This window comes from Oculina patagonica, chromosome 6 (genome assembly GCF_052425735.1).
Source record: "Oculina patagonica isolate OP01 chromosome 6, crgOcupat, whole genome shotgun sequence".
Taxonomy (NCBI): Eukaryota; Metazoa; Cnidaria; class Anthozoa; order Scleractinia; family Oculinidae; genus Oculina; species Oculina patagonica.
Window position 1 is genome coordinate 37,311,199 of NC_135763.1, and position 22,701 is coordinate 37,333,899.

Consider the following 22,701-nt stretch of genomic DNA (forward strand, 5'->3'; position numbering starts at 1 on the left):
GGCGTATCACACTCAGTATAAGTTGAAAGCATTTGTGCAATAATCAAATTATGTGGATACATTTAATGGTGAGATTAAATTAAATTCTCGTGCATTGTAGTTATTTTTCTTATCAAATTGTATGGGGGCCGAGCTAATTTTTATTAAATACCATCAACAGCAGATAACTCTAGTGTTTTTATACAGACGTGACATTTCTTTGTCTCTCGTCCGCTGCGTATCTTCTTCATCTTCTTATTAGCATAATGAAGTTCAGTGATAAACACAATTTCTAGAAATATCATTCCAGTTTCATTTTTTGCAAAATAAAAGTGTGTTACCACGCGTAAAAGAAACTTAAACTCTATTCAGCTGATATAGAATGAACGTTAGACAAATAATTTTCCATATTACATCAGAAAAAGAACTACTTAATTAGAATTTGATACCACCCACAGTCATTAAGTATTAAGAGGCCTTTTTAGGTGCGGCCAGTGTGGCGGTAACATTAAGTTATGTTTCGTGTAAGTAGCTTCTCTTTCGCTCCTTGGAAAAAAACACGTTAGCAGGTGAAGTGGAATTGCTTTTGGAGCAATTAGATACAAAAATAATCAGATAGAAAGATTATCTTGCACGTTAATAAAGTTGGGTTTCGCTCATTAATTTGTGACAGTCTTTGTGGTTAATTGGAGTTATAAAGGCATCATGCTTCTTCTGTATTTCGAGTTTGTGTAGGTAAAATGTTGAAAATGAACGCACTCAAATTTCTTGTGTTTCTGTCGCTTGCTCTGGCTGTAGTCGCTATACCGATAAAATGCAAGTGGGGTGTATCTTTCCGATGCAGGCCACGCTCTGAGGTTTGTGTGATGAGCAATTAATTCGCAATTATTTGTTCCTTCGTGGTAATTTGTTCCTTGTTACAACTGAAAGTAGAACCATTAATAACCGCATCATGGTGAAAACATTCAAAATGTGACAGCAGCATGCCACCTTCGTTCTAATTTTGCTTTGAAATATTTAACTGCGGAAAGAAAATACTAAAGCACGCTAAGTTTCTTTCGATTCCTCACAAATTAAACGAAGAAAGTTTCAGAATTATACCATTTAATATAGGCCAGCTTTGTTTATAACGGCGTGAAAATAGTATGTTTTTCATTGAACCTGCGCAAAAAGAGAACATGTCAATCAGAAAGAATGAAGTGGGCTTTATTGCGAATTTGATAAAATTTCCGCAACAATCTTGCAAAAGGTTTATGCCATTTACCACGCAACAGAGGAAATTGAGTAATGCTATACTTATTTATTTTTTTCCCTGTCTTCATTGAGCTCAACTCCTCCAAATTAGAAATGGTGTTAAGACATGGCCATCTGAAATATCATATGTCGTGGGGTCTCTCTCAGAAAGGGAAATTTTAAACGAAACGAGAGCTAATGCAAGCAGGGCCTTAACCAGACCTTTGCCATAGACGAGGCAACATCTTACTAGGGGGCTCAGGGGCAATGCCCTCCAGGAAAGTTCGAAATCTAGAAGCTTTGTAACTCTTTCAGAGACATTTTTCATGAGTTATTTCGTGAGAAAAATCAATCTTGTTCAACTGGGGATTATTTTCCCAACAAAGCATCTGTCCCATGCTCGAGTCATGTTGAACACTTCATCTTCTTATTAACCGAGCTAATACCTCTTTATTATTACTACAAACTTGATGAATTCGACATTGCTGATCCAGCAGATGCAGGACGCGTGTCACTACAACCTAGAAAGGCCCAGCTCACCGAGTCTCTCGAGCTCAGGAGAGCCCCGACCGGATCTGGGAGGCCACGGGCGAGGGCCGCTGTCCCATGCTCGTGTCATGTTGAACACTTCATCTTCATTATAACCGAGCAAATTACAATCTTTATTATTTACTACAAAGCATATTTTGTTTTTAATTTTGCGTAAACATCTAGCCGAGGCAAGTGCCTCGTCTTGCCTCTTGCTAGTTACAGCCCTGAATGCAGACAAACGAAACATTTGGTTTTAAATCACTGCTCTCAATACAATCCCACGTAACTAACTTAGCACAGCAAGCTATTAAAGCAACCTTAAAGTAGCTACATTATCGTTTGGAAATTTCAATCCTGGTTTCGGATATGTTCGGGGAAAGTGATCAAATTTCCCTTGTTTTTGGAAACTTTAGAATCGATCTTGGATACAATCAATGCGACGGTTTCATAAAGGAAATAAAATACTGTTGTCACATCTGGAAATCAATTAATATTACAATGGCATCGAGCTGATATTTATTCAGTTTTAGTCTAGAGTATTCGGAATCTTTACTACTCTTTAAATGCCTGTGTATGTGTGTGTGTGTGTTTGTTTTTTAAAAAATAAAAAAAATCGAAAGCTGTTAATCGATATTTCGATTTTTTAGGAACAAGATGACAGTCGGTCGGCATTGCACATAGAAGATTGGCCAGGATTTCCTGAAACATTTCTGGTCCCGGATAAACGAGGTCTTCCGGACGAAAGCGTCACTTCACAGAATAAGATGGATTCCGCGATAAAGAAGGGAAAAAGGGCGCCTCGATACGAAGTCATGAAGGCTTACTTGGAGGACTTGTATCCATGAACAAGGACGAAAAAGAGTTAAGGATACTTTGAAACTGGATTTGATGGAAACAATGCTTAACTGCTGAACTTCGCGAGTCGTAAAATTTAAATGCCTAAATGTATCACTTAATGAAGTCTGTAGCTAGCAAAAAGTTGGTTGCATCTGATTTTGTCGTTTGATTTAGAGCAAATAATAAATGTAAAGCTCACAAAAAAACTTTCGAACTAAGCCAAGTGCATGTTATCGAGTAAACGAGGGCATTGCAGTGTATCAAAAAAAGTAAGAATAAAAAAGGAGAAAACAAGTAGTACTTGAGAGATGAATGGCTGAGAGATGGGACAATGAGTCCGACGAGAGAACCCTGGCCCAGAACGGTGGGCGCGCGGCGGGTACGAGAGGTCGTGGTGAGCTGGGCATGAGATGTGACGCGTCCACTGAGAGTGGAGGTGGGGGGCGGGGCCATGCAACTGACGTGTGGAGACGAGCCGCGTGCGTCCGGGCGCATCCTCACATGTGGGAGACACATCGGAGGGCGGGGGGGTGCGCCCACAGGCGCGGCCACCGAGCGGGGGGGAGGGGGCGCGACCGGTCCCGCGGGACGAGGGGGGCGGGGGAGAGCCAGAGTGGGCCGCACTGGGGAGAGAGGGGGGAGACCGGGGCGCGCCGGGGGGCCCCCGACGCGACGGAACACGGGCCGCGGGGGCGGGGCCGGGAGGGGACGAGGGGAGAACGGTGGCGCGCCCGGAGGGGAGGAGGATGTGGCAGGGGAGGAGCGGGAGGAGGAGCCCCCACAAGAGGGGAGCGAGGGGAGCGAGGAAGCACCGCCGCATGTGATGAGGGGAAGAGACAGGGCCGAAGTGAGCCAGACCAGGACGGGGACTAAAATACTTGAGTATACAAGTATAAAATAGGTAAAAGATTAATCCCTAATTATAAGGGGACGCATTGCCATTACCAGTTGGTTTTATAAACCGTGCGGGTTTAAATTTTCGAAGCCCCTTTAATGTACTCCACTTGGCAGCGCGAGATATTTCTTTCTAATTTAATCTCACCAAACTAGAAATAAAAGGTTACGCGTGCAGTTTATAGTACTTATTAAGTTTACTGAAGCAACGGCTTTCTGCTGCAAGCTCCTTGAGAATCGCCACATTAATAACAACCGCGTCAGCTAACAACTAGCGTTTGTAGCCGTGAAGCGAAGAATTTGTTGAATTTTTAACGACCGCACCAGGCGTCTAGTTTATCTAGGTTGTCTAAGTAATCAGTACTCTTTTGTTATATTTACAAAGACACTGTGAATCAGATTTCGGAATTTGATATCAAGGTATCACACGGTTTCCATTACACTTTATCAAATGCATCTCAGAAAATATCAAACACCAAGGGGGCAAGCCAGCGCTGAGTTTGGCAATTATGCTCAAAATATCGCGTTGTTTAAAAAAGCTAACAAAGTGCAAAAAAGGCGCCCTCCGTGCTCAGCCAACTAGGCAGGAGCGTTTGATTTTGCCGCTCAGCCAATCAGCAGCTACTTATCTTGCCCTTGATTAAAAGAAATTGATAAACGCGTGCCTCACGTTTCAACCCACCGACAGTCAGTAGGCCTTCTATGTTATGACTACACATCACGCCCTGCGATCAGAACTAGCATTGTCAATCTTCCAATTTGTTGCTTTTTTTTTAGAAGAACGTCGTACCTCCCTCTTATTCGTATCCACCTGATCTTCTCATAATTCGCAACTTCCGTTATAAGCGTTTTTCATTTCTGGGGGAGGGGGGTGATCTTGGAAACATCGTGTTTTCCGCGCAAAACAAAATTTCAACTCGGTGAACTCAGTATATTCCGAAAGAAAAGAACGTTTTGATATATAATACAAACACCTAGTGTAAGTCAGAGAAGAAATACTTGATATCATCCACGCAGTCATTACGTATTAAAAACCTTTTCAGAGGTGGTCACAGTCAGTGGCTATTGACTTAGTTACATTTCGCATTTAAAAAGAAACTGAGATGAAAGGTCCCTCTCCTTAATGAGGAACACAAATGTGGATGGTATTATGTAAATAGTCTAAATAGTTTTACTTGTGGGGCGAGCGAAACAGATATAAAAACAATTAAATCGATGGCTAATCTTGCGCGCTTAATACCTTTGCAGCGAGATACTTCAATTTATATCAATATCAAGTAAATTAGTGCCTACGCTCATTAATTAGTAACGATACTTGTGGTTATTTGGAGTTACTTATATATATTAGCTATCATAACTGTTTTTCATGTCAAACCGGTGTTGGTAAATTGTTGAAGATGGACGCACTCAAATCTCTGGTCATTCTTTTGCTTGTTTTGTCCGTTGTTGCCGGAATGTCGAGGGATAAGAGAGGAAACAAATGGTGCCTAGCTTTTGGTTGTCGTCGCAAAAACCCAAGCTCACAGGTTTGTGCTGAGATCAATTTACGAACATCTGTTTCCTATAGTGAAAACGTAGCGCATCACTATGAAAACAAAACTCAAGAAAATCCAAAACGTGGCAACGGTTTGCAACCGTCTTCCTAATTTTTGACTTAGAAATCATAGGCATTTCGTTTTCCATGCATTCTAAAGAGATTTCATGTAGGTAACAGAGTAACTTTGTTTCTGAAACGAATTTTTCGGTATCAGTCATTACGTGTCCATACCAGTCTTTAAAATAAGCGAGGAATCACATATCCTGACATACACGGCGGGAAACAATTGGCTTTACTGCCTTGTACATTAATATTGCATCAGTATGAATTTGAGGATAGTTCCATGATAATTTTGGAACAATTTAGGACAATTATCACGAAACGGAAGTCTTTAATCAGTATTTTCTACTTGTTCTAAACAAAGATGTACATTATTTTCATTATTGTGGTCTGAAAACCTCTTAATGATTGGATTAAAAGCTGGCAATATAAATTTTCAAAACAAAACAATTGCTTCTCAGACAAGTTTTCTTGCGTCCATTTATTAAACATCTACATAATTCAGAAGCCCATTGAAACTCTTGTTTACAGAATATTTCGAAAAGTAAAGTAAACTTTTTATAGCTTTGTACGTCATTCTTGAAAAAGCTAATCTTAATAATCCACAACTACGTCATGCAAGAGAGGAGTTGAACTAACACTTTCTCCGAGCCATTATTGTAAATAGCCATAGTTTTTTAGCATTTTCTTTTTTTCAACCTTTTTTTTCTTGTTATGTCCCCGTATTAGTGGGGAGTTTTCCCCAGCTAGGTGGTTTATGACTTTTAATAAAGTTTCTATCTATCTATCTATCTATCTATCCTTAGAAACGTGTTCCGTTTTTTGCAATCAATTATTTATTTCACTTTTGTAATGTTACCATTGTTTGCGAATCCATTGTTACTGACGGTGACGGCCGATTCATCAAAACACATCTAAAAAATAAAAAACAGCCGTTTTGTTTTCGAAACATCTCTTTATTAGATGGAGTTGGGAACGAGGCCATCGAACAACGAAGTCGAAAGTCTAGTGAGTGCTCGGTTCTCACAAAACACAACTTATTCAACAACAAGGAAATTCAAAAAGGGAGCATTTACATAAAGGGTTTTAAATTTTTCAATCAGTACAGTTTACGTTTATCCCACACTGAGCTTTGAGATGGCAAATTTTGAAGCCAACTGTGGATCAACGGTCATATTTGAATCGCTCTTGGGGAACATTAGTAATGCGACATTGTGCTCCTTCTGTTTTTGCGCAGCTGGGAAATCATATCTTGTTGTGACATGCATGTGAGAAATCCTGTACCTTTTCGAATCCCGCAATCAAACATTACTATGGCAACGGGCTGACGTTACAATTTAAGAAATGTTGGTGAAATCTTTGTCTTTAGTTTTTCTGTTATTTTATAAATGAAATCGTTCGCTATTAGTTACTACCTCTTTTGGTAACCTTTTCTGTTTACTATTTAACAGAGCAGCGGTCGATCGTTGCAGAGAGAGTGGCGAGGATTTCCTGACACATTTCAGGTTCCAGATGAACGCGAAGTTTCAGAGGACAGCGTCACAACACAGAATAACATGGACGACGAAAGGAGAGCGTCTACATACCGATACAAAGATATGAAGGCATTCTTAAAAAACTTGTATCAATGAACAAGGAAGACGAGTAATGGCTAGATACATTGAAATAAAACTGAGCTTTGCATTCAACTTGAATTACTAAGGATATTTAACTCAAGCAATAGAAAGATGCATTTTTGTTTATGGTTAATGAGTCACTGTAAAGCACAATAAATTTTGTCAAGCTGAAATTTAAATAAAAAAACATTGTTTTTAGGACTACATAACTATGTGCCTTGACGTGCAAGGCTCTGGGACATTTTTCTATTAAAGTAATTGCTTATATCATCACTAGTGTTCCTGTGTTTTCTTATTCCCATAGTATATTAAAAGGTTCACCCTATCACCGGGTTTGAACATAAAGCTCCCGTTCTTTTCAGAACTCCTGCTGCCTGGTGTGTACTTCTCTCTAGCTTTCCATTACCAGTGGAGTACAATTCAGGGAGTAATCGGGCGAGTGATTTGAAATTACGAGCACGTTACTCTCAAAATTGTACGATACGAGGTCCAATTACTAATTGATCGTATCAGTAACAAAATTCGAGGTTAGGAAGTCTTTGAGAACCTTGTTTTGTGAAAAAAAAGTCAAAGGTAAATTTAATTGGTTATACAAAAAGGAGGAAAACAGCAGGAAACGCGCGAATGGCGTAGGCCTATAGCTGTTCAATTACAGGTATTCAATTTGAACTTGGTCAAATTGGATACCTGTAATTGGACAGCCACGTGATCGCGCGCCGATTACGCGACAAATAGGTGCGCGCAGAACGAATAAAAGTCGAAAATTTTTTTTATAGATACCTTTTTTACCGTTCGTTCTCATGTGACTACGTTATTTGTTATGGTAACAGTAAGGTGGCGACTGGTACATTTGCCTATAACTCCTAGCGCGCGAAAACCCTAAAAACGCTCATAAAAACGCACAGAAAACCTCTAAAAACTGCACAAACAATGTTTTTAGTACAAGGACGAATTTTACAGAACCGCGGCTATCAGTTGTGCCCTATTGGCTGTGTTAGGTTCGCAAGGTATTGTGGTAAAATGTACAGCCGCCATCTTATTCCGTACGGTGGATTCGGTCTGTAATCGTACGAGTTATAAACAAAATCAGACGACGAGTGTGATTCACTCACTCACTCACTGCCCATTGTGCCCACTGGCACGTAGGGCAGCAACAAAGGTCCTCCACTGCTGTCTGTCTTTGGCCAGCTGTTGGATGGTGTTCCAGCTTTGGTTTAAGCCCCTCAATTCTGTCTCTACTGTACGTCGCCATGTATTCTTGGGCCTGCCACGCTTGCGCTTTCCTTCGGGTGTCCATATAGTGCTGTCTTTGTGATGGATTCGTTTTCCTTTCGGATGACATGGCCAATCCACCTCCAGCGCCGTTGCATAATAATAGTACCCATGTCCTCCTGTTTGCACCGCAAAAGTAGATCCTTGTTGGAAATTGTTTGAGGCCAGAAGATGCGAAGTTTTTTCGCAGACTTTTGGTATGGAAGGTTGACAGCTTCTCTAGATCACTTTCTAACATTCGCCAACATTCTGACCCATACAAAAGGGTAGACAGGACACAGCTTTGATAGATCTTGAGCTTGGTATATGTACCGAACTGTGACGACCGCCACACATTGCTCAGCATCCTGAAGGTGTTTCTGGCTTTGTTCAGCCGGCTCTGGATATCTATGCCTGCACCACCATCTTGCCTGACAATGCTGCCCAGATATTTAAACTGCTCGGTCATTGGGAGGTCTTTTCCATTCACCTTGACGGGTTGAGGGTTAGAGTTTTTAGGGTCATGACCTCAGTTTTGGTGAGGCTGATGTTCAGTCCCACCTGGTGACGTATTTCTTAAAAGGCTGGTCTTCTCTTGCATGTGGCTATGGGTATGAGAAGCAGAGCTAAATCATCCGCAAAATCTAGATCCTCTAAGGTGGAGAAGAGGGTCCACCTGATGCCCCTGGGATGGTCTTCCGTAGTACGACGCAATACCCAATCGATAACTAAGTTGAATAGCAATGCAGACATCACGCAACCCTGTCTTACGCCTGTCTTCACCTCAAAACTGATATCACTGTTCTCTACGCTACAAGTGAAGGCTGCATAGAAGCTCTGGATAAGTTGGACAATCTTCTGGGGAACACCATAGGCTCGAAGTATGCGCCACAAGCTGTCTCTGTGTATACTGTCGAAAGCCTTTTGGAAATCTACAAAGTTTATGTACAGCTGTCTCTGCCACTCGGTGCACTGCTCGATGATGTTGCGTAGTGCGAATAGTTGATCTGTACAACCCCTACCCCTGCGGAATCCAGCCTGTTCTTGCCTGAGCTGCTGGTCTACTGCACTCGAGATTCGTTGGATGATAATCTTTGCCAGGATTTTACTTGGAGTGGACAGGAGGGTGACGCCACGCCAGTTATTGCAGTCACTAAGTGGACCTTTCTTTGGATCTTTATGATGGTACCTTTGGTCCAGTCATCTGGCACCTTCTCCTGCTCCCACACTGCAGTAAACAGGGGCTGTAGAATCCTTGCTGAAAGTTCAGGGTCAGCTTTGAAAAGCTCTGCATTCAGTTTGTCTCGGCCAGGAGCTTTGTTGTTTTTTAAGGTTTTTATGGCTGCAATGATTTCCTGCGTGTTTGGAGGGTCTATGTTCACATCCAGGTCGGTCTCAGCCTCTTGAATGTCAGCTTCAACTGTGGGTGGGGGTCTGTTGAGGACATCCTTAAAGTGCTCTGCCCAACGAACTTCCTGATCTCTTTCGGTGGTAAGCAGCCTACCCTGTACGTCCTTGACAGGGGCCAGCTTTCTGCCCCCATACTTGCCGCATACCAGTTTTGTGATTTTGTAAACCTTTCCCTGCTGTCCTCTGTTGGCTGCATTTTCTGCCTGGCTAGCAAGCTCATCAATATATGCGCGTTTATCAGCTCTGGCCATTCTCTTAACACATCGGTCAGCCTCTCTGTACTGGGTCTTATAGCGCTCTTGCAACCTTTCTGATTTGGTGTCAAATAGTTTCTTCTTCAGTTTTCGTCTGTCCTCGATGGCTCTTAAGGTTGCTGGCTTTATCCACTTCTTTTTCTTTACAGCCTTCTTAAAACCTAAACATGCATTGCTGCTCTCTGTGAAAGTGAATGACACTTGCTTCCATATATTGTTGACCTCATCAGGTTCAGGTTCAGGTTCGGGCTCATCAGACAGATCCGCCAAGGATTGGAATCGATTTCTGAGCTGAGTGATGAAAGCATTTCTCACTGATTGCTCTTTCAAGTTGTCTATGTTGAAGCGCTGGTTGCATGGTGGCTTGTGACCAGTGCTTCTTAGCTTCAGCTTAACATACGCCGTGACGAGGTGATGGTCACTGCCAACATCTGCTCCTCTTCTCACCTTAACATCTAGAAGTGAGCGTCGCCATGTGCCATTAATCATCAAGTGATCAATCTGGTTCCTATCTCTACCGTTAGGAGAGCACCATGTAAGCTTGTGAATATCACGGTGTGGAAAGATTGTTCCTCCAATGATATGTATGCTGCACACAGTTCGGCAAGACGTTCTCCATTTTCATTCATAGTACCACAGCCTTCCTTTCCCATTGCTCTGTCATAGTTCGAATTATCACTTCCCACCTTTGCATTAAGGTCACCCATTATAACCAGCATGTCATGGCGCGGTAGTTTCTCAAGTTCTGCTTGCAGTTGTGCATAGAAGCTGTCTTTTGTGGTGTCATCGCTGTCATTCGTTGGTGCATAACATTGGACAAGGGACAGGTTAACATGCTTTCCCTTCATTCTAGCTGTCATAAGTCTGCTGTTGATTGGTTTCCACTCTAAGAGGTACTTTTCCATTCCTTTCTTGAGTATGATGGCAACTCCCTCATGGTGTTGGTTGTCATCTCTGCCAGCATACAGCACAGTTTCTCCTGTTGATGTTTTCACTATTCCAGAACCTGTCCACCTGCTCTCACTAACTCCTAGAATATGTAAGCAATAGCGCCTCATTTCAGCTGTTACTTGTGCCAGTTTTCCCGTTTGATACAGGGTTCGCACATTCCAAAAACCTATTCTGGTCTTAGTCTTTGTGCCTAGGACTTTCATAATCCTGTCAGCGGCTTCCTTGCGGATTTCACCACTGCCATTCATCCGTGTCATTCGAGGTGACTCTGAAAGGCCATGGCAATCAGTTGTGGTTGTATCCTCTGTTGCTGTTTCCGTAACATAATCATTTTCTACAGGACAGGGTTGTTAGCCCTGTGCCGAACCCCCAACCTGGAGGACCAGGGGATCACTTTTTGTCAGGCCCCTACCCTTCGATCTGTCCGGCATGGGTGGCCCTACCAGGAGTACAAGACTCCAGCCGGCATAGCTCTCCGGGTTGCTGGGACACGCAAACCACCCTACCACGATAAGGTAGTGATCCCATAAGGGTGGACGAGTGTGATTACAGACAGAATATAGGCCCTGTTAGGGTAGATTCTGACATGGAAGAAATAAAATGGCGAGGAACGACAAGACTTTTATTAAAATAGCGACAGCGAAGGAAAAAATTAAATAAGAGTTCTACGGCGAGTCCCTCGGTTTCTTAAATGTTCGACCGAGAAACTTCTGCTCAGGGTCAACTTATTTTTTAATTGGTCGAAAAATTTAAAGCACCGTTTTTAATGCGGAGTTGAAGTGCTCGACAAACTCCTGCTCTGTATACTGAGTAGAGAGTCACGTCGTTTATGAATTAGTCAAAAAAATTTAAACACCCGTTTTTGCTGCGAAATTTAAAGTGCCTGCGAGAAACCTTTTCCTTGTGTACCTAATTTAGTCACGTCGTTTTTTGTGGAGACATAAAAAACTTTAACTGCCTTTTTAAAATACCGGAGAAAGTTCTGCTCTGTGTACCTAGGTAACTCACGTCCATTGTGTTCTAAAGTTAGACACGTCATGTTTTAATCTGTCAAATAATTTATTTAATCTTAAGCTATCACGGAAGGAAAATGGGCGTTTGCATTCCAATAAAATTGCGTGCAAACCATTAATGCTAACCCTAACAGAGTATATATTTTCTGAAAGCTTATATAATATACATTCTATTTTTGAAATTTGTTTTGAATATATGAACTATAATAAGCAACCTCAGCATTTTGTTTGCAATTAAGATGCTGCGCAACATTAGGTTACAGTCAACTCTCGCCTTGCGGACACCCCGCTTTGGGGCCTCGCTTTCGGACAAAATCCGTCCCTCGAAGGTTTTGAAATGCCCCCTTCGGCTCTCGCTATGCCAACGCCCCCCCGGCGGCCGCAACGAGTATTTGAGAACACGTTCACATGAGCGACTAAACTTTTATGTGGAATTTGATCTACATATATTGGTCCAACGGTGTCTCAGATTTTTCTTTCTTGCTCTATTAATTTTTTATAAATTTTTAAAGTTAAAAATGGCGTTTTTAGTGCTTCTTAAAGTTTAAAAATTCACAAAAAATTAATGGAGCAAGAAAACACACACAAGAAACTCCTGCTCCGTTTACTTAGTTCAGTCACGTCGTTTTTAATAGGTCGAAAAATTTAAAACATCTTTTTAAAAGAAACTCCTGCTCGTTTTTTATTGGTCAAGACATTAAAAAAGGCATTTTTAAAGTACCAGAGAAACGCATGCTCTGTGTACAGTCAACTCTCGTTATAGCGGACACGCTCGGGGCGTCGTTTGTGTCGTTTGGGGCCGTATAGGGGGTTCTTTCCATTAAACCTTTTTGGTTTTTTTTTTTGCCAAGGGGGGGGGCACGGGGGGAGTGTACCTAGGTTACTCACGCCTTTTTTGATTGGATGAGTAATTAAAATACAGTATTTGAGAAACTTCTGCTCCGTTACAAAAAGCGAAAACGAAAACAGTTCGTTTAATAAATGAGACACCTTTTCAAAAAGACTAAAATAGAAGAATTAGATACTTTTCCATCTTGCAAATCACATCAAAACATATGCGACGCACTAATCGATTATTTAAAATGACCTCAGCTTCATATTTGTGTATTTTCCAAATTTTTTCATCGCTGGCCTAATTATTAACCATCGCCTGCTGCAAGCGATAACCATAACACACTAAATAGACCACAATACATCACGCGGCCCTTTTCATAAATCCGCCATTATGGGTCCTTTATGACGGTCACCTTCGCTCGCGTAGTTAAAGTTCATCGAAGTTCGTTTTGAAAGCCTTTCTAGCAAATAAAAACGATAGCTATCGTCGTTTCTCGAATACTCTTAGCACTGATTATGATGTGATAATTATCATGTATCATTTGGGTGCATCATCTTGATGTACGCCGCAACTCAATTTGGTAAAGTACATTAACCACGTTTTTAGAAACAACCTTATCTTTTCATTTGCAAAATATTAACTGCAGAGTGCATCGATCATACAGAGAGGAGTGCGGTGTATATTAGAATGTTTTGTCTGTGTATAAATAGATATAAATAGTGTTCGAAACCACTTTAACAGCTGGCAACCAAGTACTTTATGTTACATCTTTTACGCCACTAAAATGACAAAAGTTGATAAACTAACTCCTTTTGAAAACCGCAGTGTAAATGAGAAACAATGCGATTCCCGCAAGGTTTTCAGAGGACTGAATAAATAACAGAGTTCAAGCAACCTAATGTTATACCTTTTATTCTTATTTTTTTGCCAGAAACTATCTAATCAGAAAACTTCTTGAACTGCGTAAACAGTAAAAAAGAATGAAGGGATGCGATTTTAAATACGTTCTTTATTTTATGGCATAAGATGTAAGAAAGTATAATTTATCAGTTAGTATTACAGTTACTCGTGATCTCCAGCAGATATCAAAGTAATTAGGAAGATGCTTTTACCTCCCGTGCGTATGTTATGATATCTTTGGCAATGTTTAGCAAAATAGCGTTTTCTTTTCATTAATTAACAATGATTTTGTGTTTAGAAGAGTTACATAGATGTCATATCTCAGTGATATACAAGCTCTTGTTGGGAAACGGTGGAAAAATGAACGCATTGAAATCTCTGACGTTTTTTGCTCTTATTCTGACCGTTGTGGGACTGCCAAGACCACTGGGTTGTCGTAAATGGGGACGTGCTTTTGGCTGTAGGGTTTGTGCACAAATTCCTTTCTTTGAATTCTTGTCAAGTTGTATTTCTGTTATTTCCACGAGCAGAAGTTTTGAAGTCTAATTAAGGGGGCACCGCTCGGAAACCAGAGAACATTTACATTTTACACAAAATTAATTTTGCTATGTTTGATTTGAAAGTGTGTCTGTCGAGAATGCAGCTTTTCAATTGCTAATACCTGTATTGTAAAAGAAAGTTTTTAAATGAAAAAACTGCAAGGCTGAACTGAAAAATCCAAAATATATCGGGTAGACAAGAACTTGAACTTAATCTGGGGCTATAAAAAACTCTTTTTGAAAGTTAGCTTTTTGAAAATGTCGTTCATAGCAGATGCATTTCGCAAAAGATGGACAAAAATATTCCACGAACTCTGTCTTAGGCAAGATATCTAACAAAAGAAAGTTTTAATGATTCTTGCGTTGAACTTTGAATGTAAGGCAAACAGTGTAGCCACGGTCAGCAAAGATTTTAACGAATTAATACGAGTGCTTTGCCCCAGTCCCAGCTCCTGTAAGAGCCGGCAAGTAGGTCTATCTGGTACTGATAGGAATTTTCATATTACCTCACTTGTTCCTAACTATAGAAAACTAAACAACTACATTAGTAGATGAGACTTGGTTTGTTCTTTGGAAATCTGCGAATCAGGATCTCTCATTGTTGTTTACACGACCGCGAGCGCGTTGCTCTTGAAGGGAAAATGACTTCAGTAGGTTTTGCACCGTAATCCTTTAGAGTTGCTGCAAAAATAATTAGTCCTTTTTTGAGCGATAGTCAACTCGGCTGCAACTCGTTGACTTTTCGATCACACAAGGCTCCGGCTCGCCGTGTTATTGTTTATTACAGTATCTTAAAATCATGATCTAGCACGTAAAAATTCGATTAGTGTTGAAAATTGTCAGGCCTCAGACCAAGACCGGTGTGTTTATTAAATGAAAGAGGCAATATTTATATTTTATTTTTATTTCGTAGGGCGGACGAGGATTTCCCGCAACATTTCAGGTTCCAGATGAACGGGAAGTTCCAGGGGACCGCGTCAAAAAACAAAAATTATATAACATGTTAAACGGAAAGAGTCGGTATGGAAATGAAGCTCTCGCGGTGCCAGGCGGATTATACGAAGAACCGGGAAAGGCTCACATGGGCCGAAGAGAATTATACAAATAAAAAAGAAGGACAATAGTCTGGCTGCTTTAAACCAAGATTGTAATAATAATAATAATTTAATAATTTATATAGCGCTTTTTACAATGTCGCTTAAAACCGCTGAACAGTAATTGCAAGTCTTAGAGTTGTAACAAACCAAATGTAAACTATAGCAACATAAGGATACATTTTCCAGTTTCGTTTAATAGTAACAATAATAGCAACAAATAAAGTGCAAGCAAAAATTGACAAACTTCAATAAAGAAAGCCCTGCTCTTATAGAATTCATGTGTCTCAACAACTAGAAATTGGCCCCGGGACCCTGGAAATAAAAAAAACAATGGCCGTTTGCCATTTACAAAACTTTCGCGGAAATTCTGGTTGAAATGTAAGGAGAAGGAACAAGACTTTTTGGTGCATTCCACTAGAAAATGGAACTTCTGAGAAGGTACTTTCGTGTACCCGGTTGGAACGTCCAAATTCGCGTTCCATTTACCTTTTCGCATCTTTCGCACCAGTTCTAGGCCTTTCCACTTTTACGGCCATGCTAAATTTCGACGTTCAACCGAATCGGCAGGTTAATTTTTCGGGGAAACTTCAAATGCAACACATTCTTCCCGAACGGAAATTCCCCAAAAACGAAAAACTCCTTGGCTATGTCTAGGTATTCCAAGGGAATGCAATTGGTGGCCAATGGGATTAAATGTTCACTCGGGTTTTTTGATTGTGCCAATACCTTCCTCAAAGGACGAAGGATAACCCGAATAGGTTTATTGTGCCCAATAATTAAGACAACAAATGAAGATCTTGGCAAATAAACTGTGATATTTCGGTATAAGCTTTACCATCATCAGACTAAGAAAATTTACATACAAGCTTGATCTTAAAAAATGTGGGTGACGAGACCAAAACAAAAAGGTTACACAAGAGAATAGACAGAGTTCTCACGCTGGATTTCAGTCCACTGTTGAGGAAAGGTGCTAAGCGTTTGATGTAATATGCCTCTTTGTTCAGGAAAAGATTCCGATGATTGTATTATTACGGACTACTTGGGTCACTCTCCCGCAAACCAGGCAAATTTGCACTTGACAGAGAGGCACATGTTTGAATCGAGTCTCACTCTGAATATGTATACCGTAGAAGGGTAAAATAAGTGGGGGGGGGGGGGGGGGGGGGGGGGGAAATTCCGGTTATAATCCCCCCCGCTTATAAGCCCCTCCGGTTATAGGCCCATCTACCTGGAAACAAAAAAATACATCCGTTTATAAGTCCCCCCGGATATAAGCCCACCTCTGCTGGATGACAGTACTGAACAGGGCTAAAAGTTGCTTTTTGTGCGTTTTTAACTTAAAAGCACATTTCGATCAACACTCATGTGGCTCGTTTCGAAACGATTTTTTTTATTCCGCTTGTAAGCCCTCCCGGATATAAGCCCCTCCGCTTATAAGCCCACTCAAAACCCCTTACGAAGTTGTATAAGCCCAGGGCTTATAACCGGAATTTTACGGTATGGCCATTCGCACGCACAGGTGACGTCAACGACCAAGGCGTTAACAAACAACCTGGGTATTTCTACGGCAGTTGCACTAACTGATAAAACGTATTTCATTTTTGCTAAGGATATTCTGTTAAAATATAACAAGTTATAATTATCTCTTTTTTCAATGGTAGTTTTAAGTTTTATCAGATTTTAATGCATGTTTTGCTCGCAGGACTCTTGATTCTGCAACACGCCATGACTGCCGCAAATTAACTCATTTGCATTTCGCGCCGGAAAGGCGTGAAAAAGCGGGAGGTTCCATCCATTTAGCAAACTATATTTTGTTTAAAACTGGAAGTTTTGAACAAAAAACGAATTCAAATCAAACTGTGCTCACTGTGAGAAACGCTTTCACTGTATTCACTGCGAACATTCTAGGGAGTTTCTCATGGCACAGACGGACTCTATACATTTGTGTTTTTTTTCTGCCATATTGTGAACTGCTTCTAGTTGTTGCCCCAACCGTGTGAGCAACATTTTCTTGTTACAAATCCCCCATGTCATTCATGACTTGACTTAGTCCGTGTGCAGCCGTCTCCTACCTTCTCACGGCGCAGAAAGGAAATACAAGACGGATGCACGCAGGCTGACTTTCTCTGTATGCTTTAAGGACCCTAGACAGCCACGCCTCTGTTTTAGTTGACGCATGGGATTTTCGGTATTATATTTTTTTCACGCGAAGCGTGTCTAAATGAATGATATGTCCATAAAACTACTTAAGGTAATAAGCAGACTTCCAGTTAAACAACTTGCGGCGATGCAGTAAAATTTCGCTTCATCATATAATTTTCAAAATTTCGAGAACATCGAAAATGGTGGATGGCGTAGCTGACAAGGGTCCTTCAAGTCACCCGGTCGTGCGACGCTGCACGACATACCACGCGAACACATTATTCTAATACCTGTTATGTGGATATTATCTCCCCCTTCGAAATCCTTTAACTAAAATAATGCTTCTCATGATCAGTGTGAGCTCGTATCATCACATGTACGTGCTGGCGGTATCTTCTAAATTGATGGGCGTCAAATAAATACAATTGCAGTATATTGCAGCAATGTTTTTCTCCTGTAATAACTGCTGGCCTCCACGTACCAGCAAATTTAGGTGTAGAAATTGTACAGTTTTTACTAATTTTTCAGCAAAAGCGATTATGATAAGTCAATAAAAGTTTGTACAAATCCGTAGTGTAGTGTGAAAGTGATAACTTTGGCTCAAGCAAAGTCTTTACATATAGTTTGAACAAAAATTTATTAAAACTGGATTTAAGTAATACATAATTTCCCGGCATTTAGTTCCGGAATTTATAGATGAATTAAAAGTATCCATACAATGATTTTAATATAGCATATCTCGTAATTAGTTTGAAATTGATGTTATCTATTTCGAAGATTTTTTTGATTTTGTTTTGATTTTTTTTTCTCTTTCTCTTGGTCCCATAAGCCCCTCCCTTATTTTAAAAAAAATTAATAATGTATCGAAGAGTTTTCAGCAGCTTATGCTCAACTATGGACATATTTTATATTTCCTCTCTAATGGTATCCGCAACTGCATTCAAGACGCCTTACGTTCTCATTCAAATAAAAATTAAATAATTGCTGTATTGATAATTAAAATCTTAGCGTCTACTCAGAGTACTAATGAAAAACCTTTTTAAGAAAATTTTTGTAGATGAAGGTTCAATCCTTTTATAATTTTGGTCGCCTGACGTTTTTGTTTATTTCACCTTTCAATTAATCCCAACCCTGAACGTGCAAACCCGAATACTTCTGCTGAAATAACAGTTAATAATTTATGTCCAGGAAAGGTCATTTTTAGAAAAACCCAGTAATTTAAGACTGAAAGGAAACCTCAAAAAAGATTTTAAACAGAAATTATGAATGGTTGATAAAATATTTGAACGTTTGATGTCCCTAAGATGAGTTTTAAGAATGATAATTCTTCCCACTAGCACGCTTGGTGTCCCCTAAAGATGCGTATTAAAAACAGTAATTGTTCAGCTAGCGAAGTCATTTAATAGCAACATTTAGTGAAAAACGGTCTCCGTTCGTAAATTAATAATGATTTGCGGTTAATTGGAGTTATATAGCTGGGTATAACTCGCGGTCTTGTTCAATTGAAACCGTTGCGAATGAGTTGTTGAAGATGAACGTATTTCTCTCTGTGGCGATTCTTTCCGTTACTTTGACTGTGGTAGCTGGGCAATGCAATTGGGGCGCTCCTTATGGAGGTTGTACCACAGAGGTTTGTGCTGAAATTCATTTCCCCTTATTTTAAGATTTACTGTTAATTTCCGGCCAATTTTTTTTAAGTGGCGCAAGAAGTACGTAGAAAGAACTCCCTTCTTTAATTTTTCTCTGTCATTCGCTTCTTCGCTTTTAGAGTAAGGTATGTGTGCTTTAAAGTTTCGTTTTCAGTGCTAACATAAGCATATGAAAGCATAAGCAGTACATTAGCAACACAATCTTAAGTACAGCAACTAAGGCGGTGATCGAGCACGCTCGTTACGTTATTCGAATGCAGGGCCATATTCAGACCTTTGCAATAGACGAGGTAAGATCTTTCTAGTGGGCTCAGGGGGGCATCGCCCTCCAGAACATTTTAAAATCTAGAAGCTATAAATCTCTTTTAGAGGTAAGGATTATTTTCCAACAAAACATATTTTGTTTTTAATTTTGGGTAAAAAATTAGACGAAGCAAGTGCCTCGTCTTGCCTCTTGCTAGTTACATCCCTGGTATGTTGACCTCACTAGAAATCACTTTTGTTTTCTTGTGTTCATAAAGTTTACGCTTATTCGTATTGACTCGAAGCAAGATCAACGTTAGAAGCCGAATTGTTTTGGTTATGCCTGAGCGTTGCTTTTATTTTGGTACCATGCTTATGTTTAGGCGTATAAATGCTTATATCACTAGTGCCGGAATATTAAAGGTTTCTTTGAAAGAAATAACACCTGCAATAGCTGAAATTAAAAACCATTATCATTGAACTAAGCGCGTGTGTTGAGTACAATTGGGCGTTACATGGAACGTGACATTTATAAATTGCAATTGAAACGTATTCGATCGTTAAAAGGCAATTTTAACGAAAAGGATATTTTACTTCACATGTTTAGGTTTAATGTACTTTGTCTTTCAATTTACTACCTATCCGCAAATCTCCTTAATAGAGCGGCACACCCGAGCTACTAAACGTCGTACATTTCAAATATTTTAAATGTTTTTTTTTTTCGTTTGATAATACCGGTAAATGAAATGAGCAAATTAGAAAAACTTCAAAATCACCGGCCATCATACGAAAGTTTACAATTAAAGAGTGTGGCTGTTTAGCTGTAAACACAAATTCTCTCTCGTACAAATGAGAAACTGTTCGGGTAGTTTAATACACACATAAATAAATCAGGCTATTTTCTTCCCATATTTCTTTTTAGCATGCTTCCAAAAAGGATATGAGGTCTGGAGAACGTCAAGAATTATTTCAGGACCCAGTTGACCGAGAAATTGCAGAGGACAGCGTCACAACAAGGAATAAAATGGAGTCCGAGTTGAAGAACAAAAAGAGTCCGCCCAAGTATCGATACGAAGATATAAGGGCTTACTTAAAGGACTTGTATCAGTAAACAGAAACCAAAACGATGGAGTATGGACGCTTTAGATTGTAGAGCAAATGCTGATGAATTATTAAAATGAATTATTGAAATGATGCTTACTGTAAGTAATTGAAAGTGCGTCCAAAAATACAGAGACGAACATGTCAAGGAGCAAAGGCTATAGATAGTGAAAATTGTAGAGAAAACTTATTGAACAAATCTTTGTTAGTTTGAAAAGTAGCGAGTAAGCATTGTGATGATAAGAGAGATTAATAGTAAAGTGCAAATCAGTAATATCTATGAACGCCGCTTACAAAAGAAAATAAATGCTGGTCTATCAGTAAATTCAGCCGTTCTAAAATCAACATTTAATCGATTTTTGTGTCAGAGGATACAATAGTCGAGGCGGGAATCTCGGCTTCTTATTGTGACTCCGAGATGTAGTTTCTCTATAGTAACCGTCTTTGTCTTTAGAGGATTTGGGGATTTTAGTGAAACTTTGGAGTTACTTTACCTTTGACGTGCCAAACTATCGAAAGTCATCGTCTGTCTTAGCCAATCAGAACTCAGCAATTTTACTCCCTGTGTTACTATACTGCGCTAACACAATAGAACCGCTACTTTTGTTAGCCCAAGATTGAAAGCTTAGTTAGTCTTTCATTTTCTTATTCGAAGAATTTTAAAATATCCCACAAGAAAGTCAAGAAAAATGTATAAGCAGACAAATGTTGAGTTACTCTTTTTAGGTTTCTCCCTTCACAAAAGAGAGATTGAATATTTGAACTAATAGAAAACTCTTATTTTTCCCGTTTTAAAAAAGGAAGCCTCGAACCAAAGTGACCCATACTTGCAAGAGCTTATCCCGGCTCATGTACAGTAGCATTAAGCGGTTAGGAATATTTCTACTCCCCCCCCCCCCCTGAAGTAGTCCATCGCAGGGTACCCCCTCCCCCCCCCCCCCCCCCGCATTATGTCGCCGGTACACATTTATACACCTGGGTGGAGAGAGGCACTACGAGAGCAAAGTGTCTTGCCCAAGAACATAACACAATGACCGCGGCCAGGGCCTGAACCCGACCGCTCGATCCAGAGTCCGGCGCACTAACCGTTAGGCCCTTATTTTTCCTCATATAGGTTAAGGTTTTTCTCTCATAATACAAACCATTGCTAGTTTTCGTTCTGTTTCCGGATTGTTTTTTGAAGCCGTTACACTGAAACTACAAACACATGTTTTTCCCACTAGTGGTTTTACTTTCACCTTCACTGCATTACTTCCATCATTTTTTACTCAATATATCATAAATCTTCCCAGTATCAAGCTTTTAAATTAAAAGTGATGAGTAGTCTACTAGTAATACGTGACTCGCAGGGCCTCGCGAAGCTCTGGGTTATTGTTGCCTAGTAAAGGAAAAATACAGCAGACAGATTACAAACAGAAACTGAACAGCAACGAACTGCACGATTACAGAGACTTTGACAAAATACCGCGGACAGAATACAAACAGAAACTGAACAACAACGAACTGCACGATTACAGAGACTTCGCCAAAATGCCGCGGATAGAATACAAACAGAAGCTGAAGACACAAGAATACAGAGATTACAATTACTGCAGATTACTGAAACAAAATTATACAGACAGACTTTTAGTAGAATCAACTGAACAGCTACAGGATAGATTACAATTAAGAAGGGAAAGTGATGCAGCGTGCTTTCAATTAGAATCGGAGGAGGAGAGAAATATTCGATTACAGTCTGCTCGAGAAAATAGTGACACGCGTAAACAACAACAACAATTACAGCAACAGCAACAGGAACTTAACAGAGATGATTATCTTTCCAATGGATGGAGAAATCCCGATCAGCCTTTACATCAGCAACAATGGGTTCAAAACGAAATGGCAAATTTTCATACAACAATGAACATTTTTCAACATCAGCAGTTTATAGCCTAAATAGGCGTCGAGGGAGTATTGTGAGGAAATCAGTGTTATTTTAATCCGAAAAGAAAAACGATAAAAAAAAGGGTTCAGGATTCGAACCCACAAAAAAAAAAGAAAAAAAAAAGAAAAAAAACCCTAGCCGGATTCGAACCCCCGCCCTCAGTCCCGAAGATCTGATTTCAAGTTCGACGCCTTACCATTAGGCCACCAGCGCGCGGCGGCCGTGTGACGTCATTTCCGCCACACACCAAGCTCACAAATAAATAAATAAATAAATAAATAAATAAATATATATATATGACCGTAAACTCCACACGAGATTTCATCCCGCCTGAGCCCTTTGAGGGACAAAATTATACAACCCGCTACGCTCGGCCTTCGGCCTCGCTTCGCGAGGAATAAAAGCAGAAATGCTTAAAGTAGTAGACTCCCATTTCAATGGCCACTACATAAATTTAAGGTCGAATGCTTGTTTTGCAATTCGGTGTAAGATATAATGTTGGTTTGGATTCAGTCAGAGACCACTGAGTGTCAGAGGCTACGAAATTTTGCTTTGAGAAATTGTCACTACCGTAAAATAGTTTGAAACTTGAGCTTGGAATTGTGGTCGTGACAACCAAACAGTGATGGGAATAAACTGTTAAAGTTTAAGCGCCCATGGATTTTTTTTTAAAAAGTGGAAAGTTCTAATGCCCTTCCTCACCTG

General features: G+C 40.1%; 4 protein-coding genes and 1 long non-coding RNA gene across 5 annotated transcripts; 4 read left to right on the plus strand and 1 right to left on the minus strand.

Moving 5' to 3' along the window:
• The first annotated feature begins 719 nt into the window (after positions 1-719).
• On the plus strand, positions 720-2,868 carry LOC144657704 (uncharacterized). The gene is made up of 2 exons (XM_078518065.1): positions 720-836; positions 2,391-2,868. The coding sequence occupies exons 1-2, from the start codon at positions 720-722 to the stop codon at positions 2,586-2,588; spliced, it is 315 nt and encodes a 104-aa protein (XP_078374191.1). The 3' UTR covers positions 2,589-2,868.
• A 1,970-nt stretch (positions 2,869-4,838) lies between these two features.
• On the plus strand, positions 4,839-6,960 carry LOC144657705 (uncharacterized). Its single transcript, XM_078518066.1, has 2 exons — positions 4,839-5,000; positions 6,523-6,960. The coding sequence occupies exons 1-2, from the start codon at positions 4,872-4,874 to the stop codon at positions 6,700-6,702; spliced, it is 309 nt and encodes a 102-aa protein (XP_078374192.1). The 5' UTR covers positions 4,839-4,871; the 3' UTR covers positions 6,703-6,960.
• A 1,712-nt stretch (positions 6,961-8,672) lies between these two features.
• LOC144658074 (uncharacterized) lies at positions 8,673-10,091 on the minus strand. The gene has a single exon (XM_078518395.1). It carries the CDS (start codon positions 10,089-10,091, stop codon positions 9,000-9,002), a length of 1,092 nt encoding a protein of 363 aa, XP_078374521.1. The 3' UTR covers positions 8,673-8,999.
• Positions 10,092-13,636: 3,545 nt separating this feature from the next.
• Positions 13,637-15,205, plus strand: LOC144657706 (uncharacterized). Its single transcript, XR_013571596.1, has 2 exons — positions 13,637-13,766; positions 14,754-15,205. It is a non-coding gene; the product is annotated as an uncharacterized LOC144657706 (long non-coding RNA).
• A 3,375-nt stretch (positions 15,206-18,580) lies between these two features.
• Positions 18,581-20,372, plus strand: LOC144657708 (uncharacterized). Its single transcript, XM_078518067.1, has 2 exons — positions 18,581-18,709; positions 19,894-20,372. Exons 1-2 carry the CDS (start codon positions 18,611-18,613, stop codon positions 20,080-20,082), a joined length of 288 nt encoding a protein of 95 aa, XP_078374193.1. The 5' UTR covers positions 18,581-18,610; the 3' UTR covers positions 20,083-20,372.
• Positions 20,373-22,701: the final 2,329 nt, after the last annotated feature.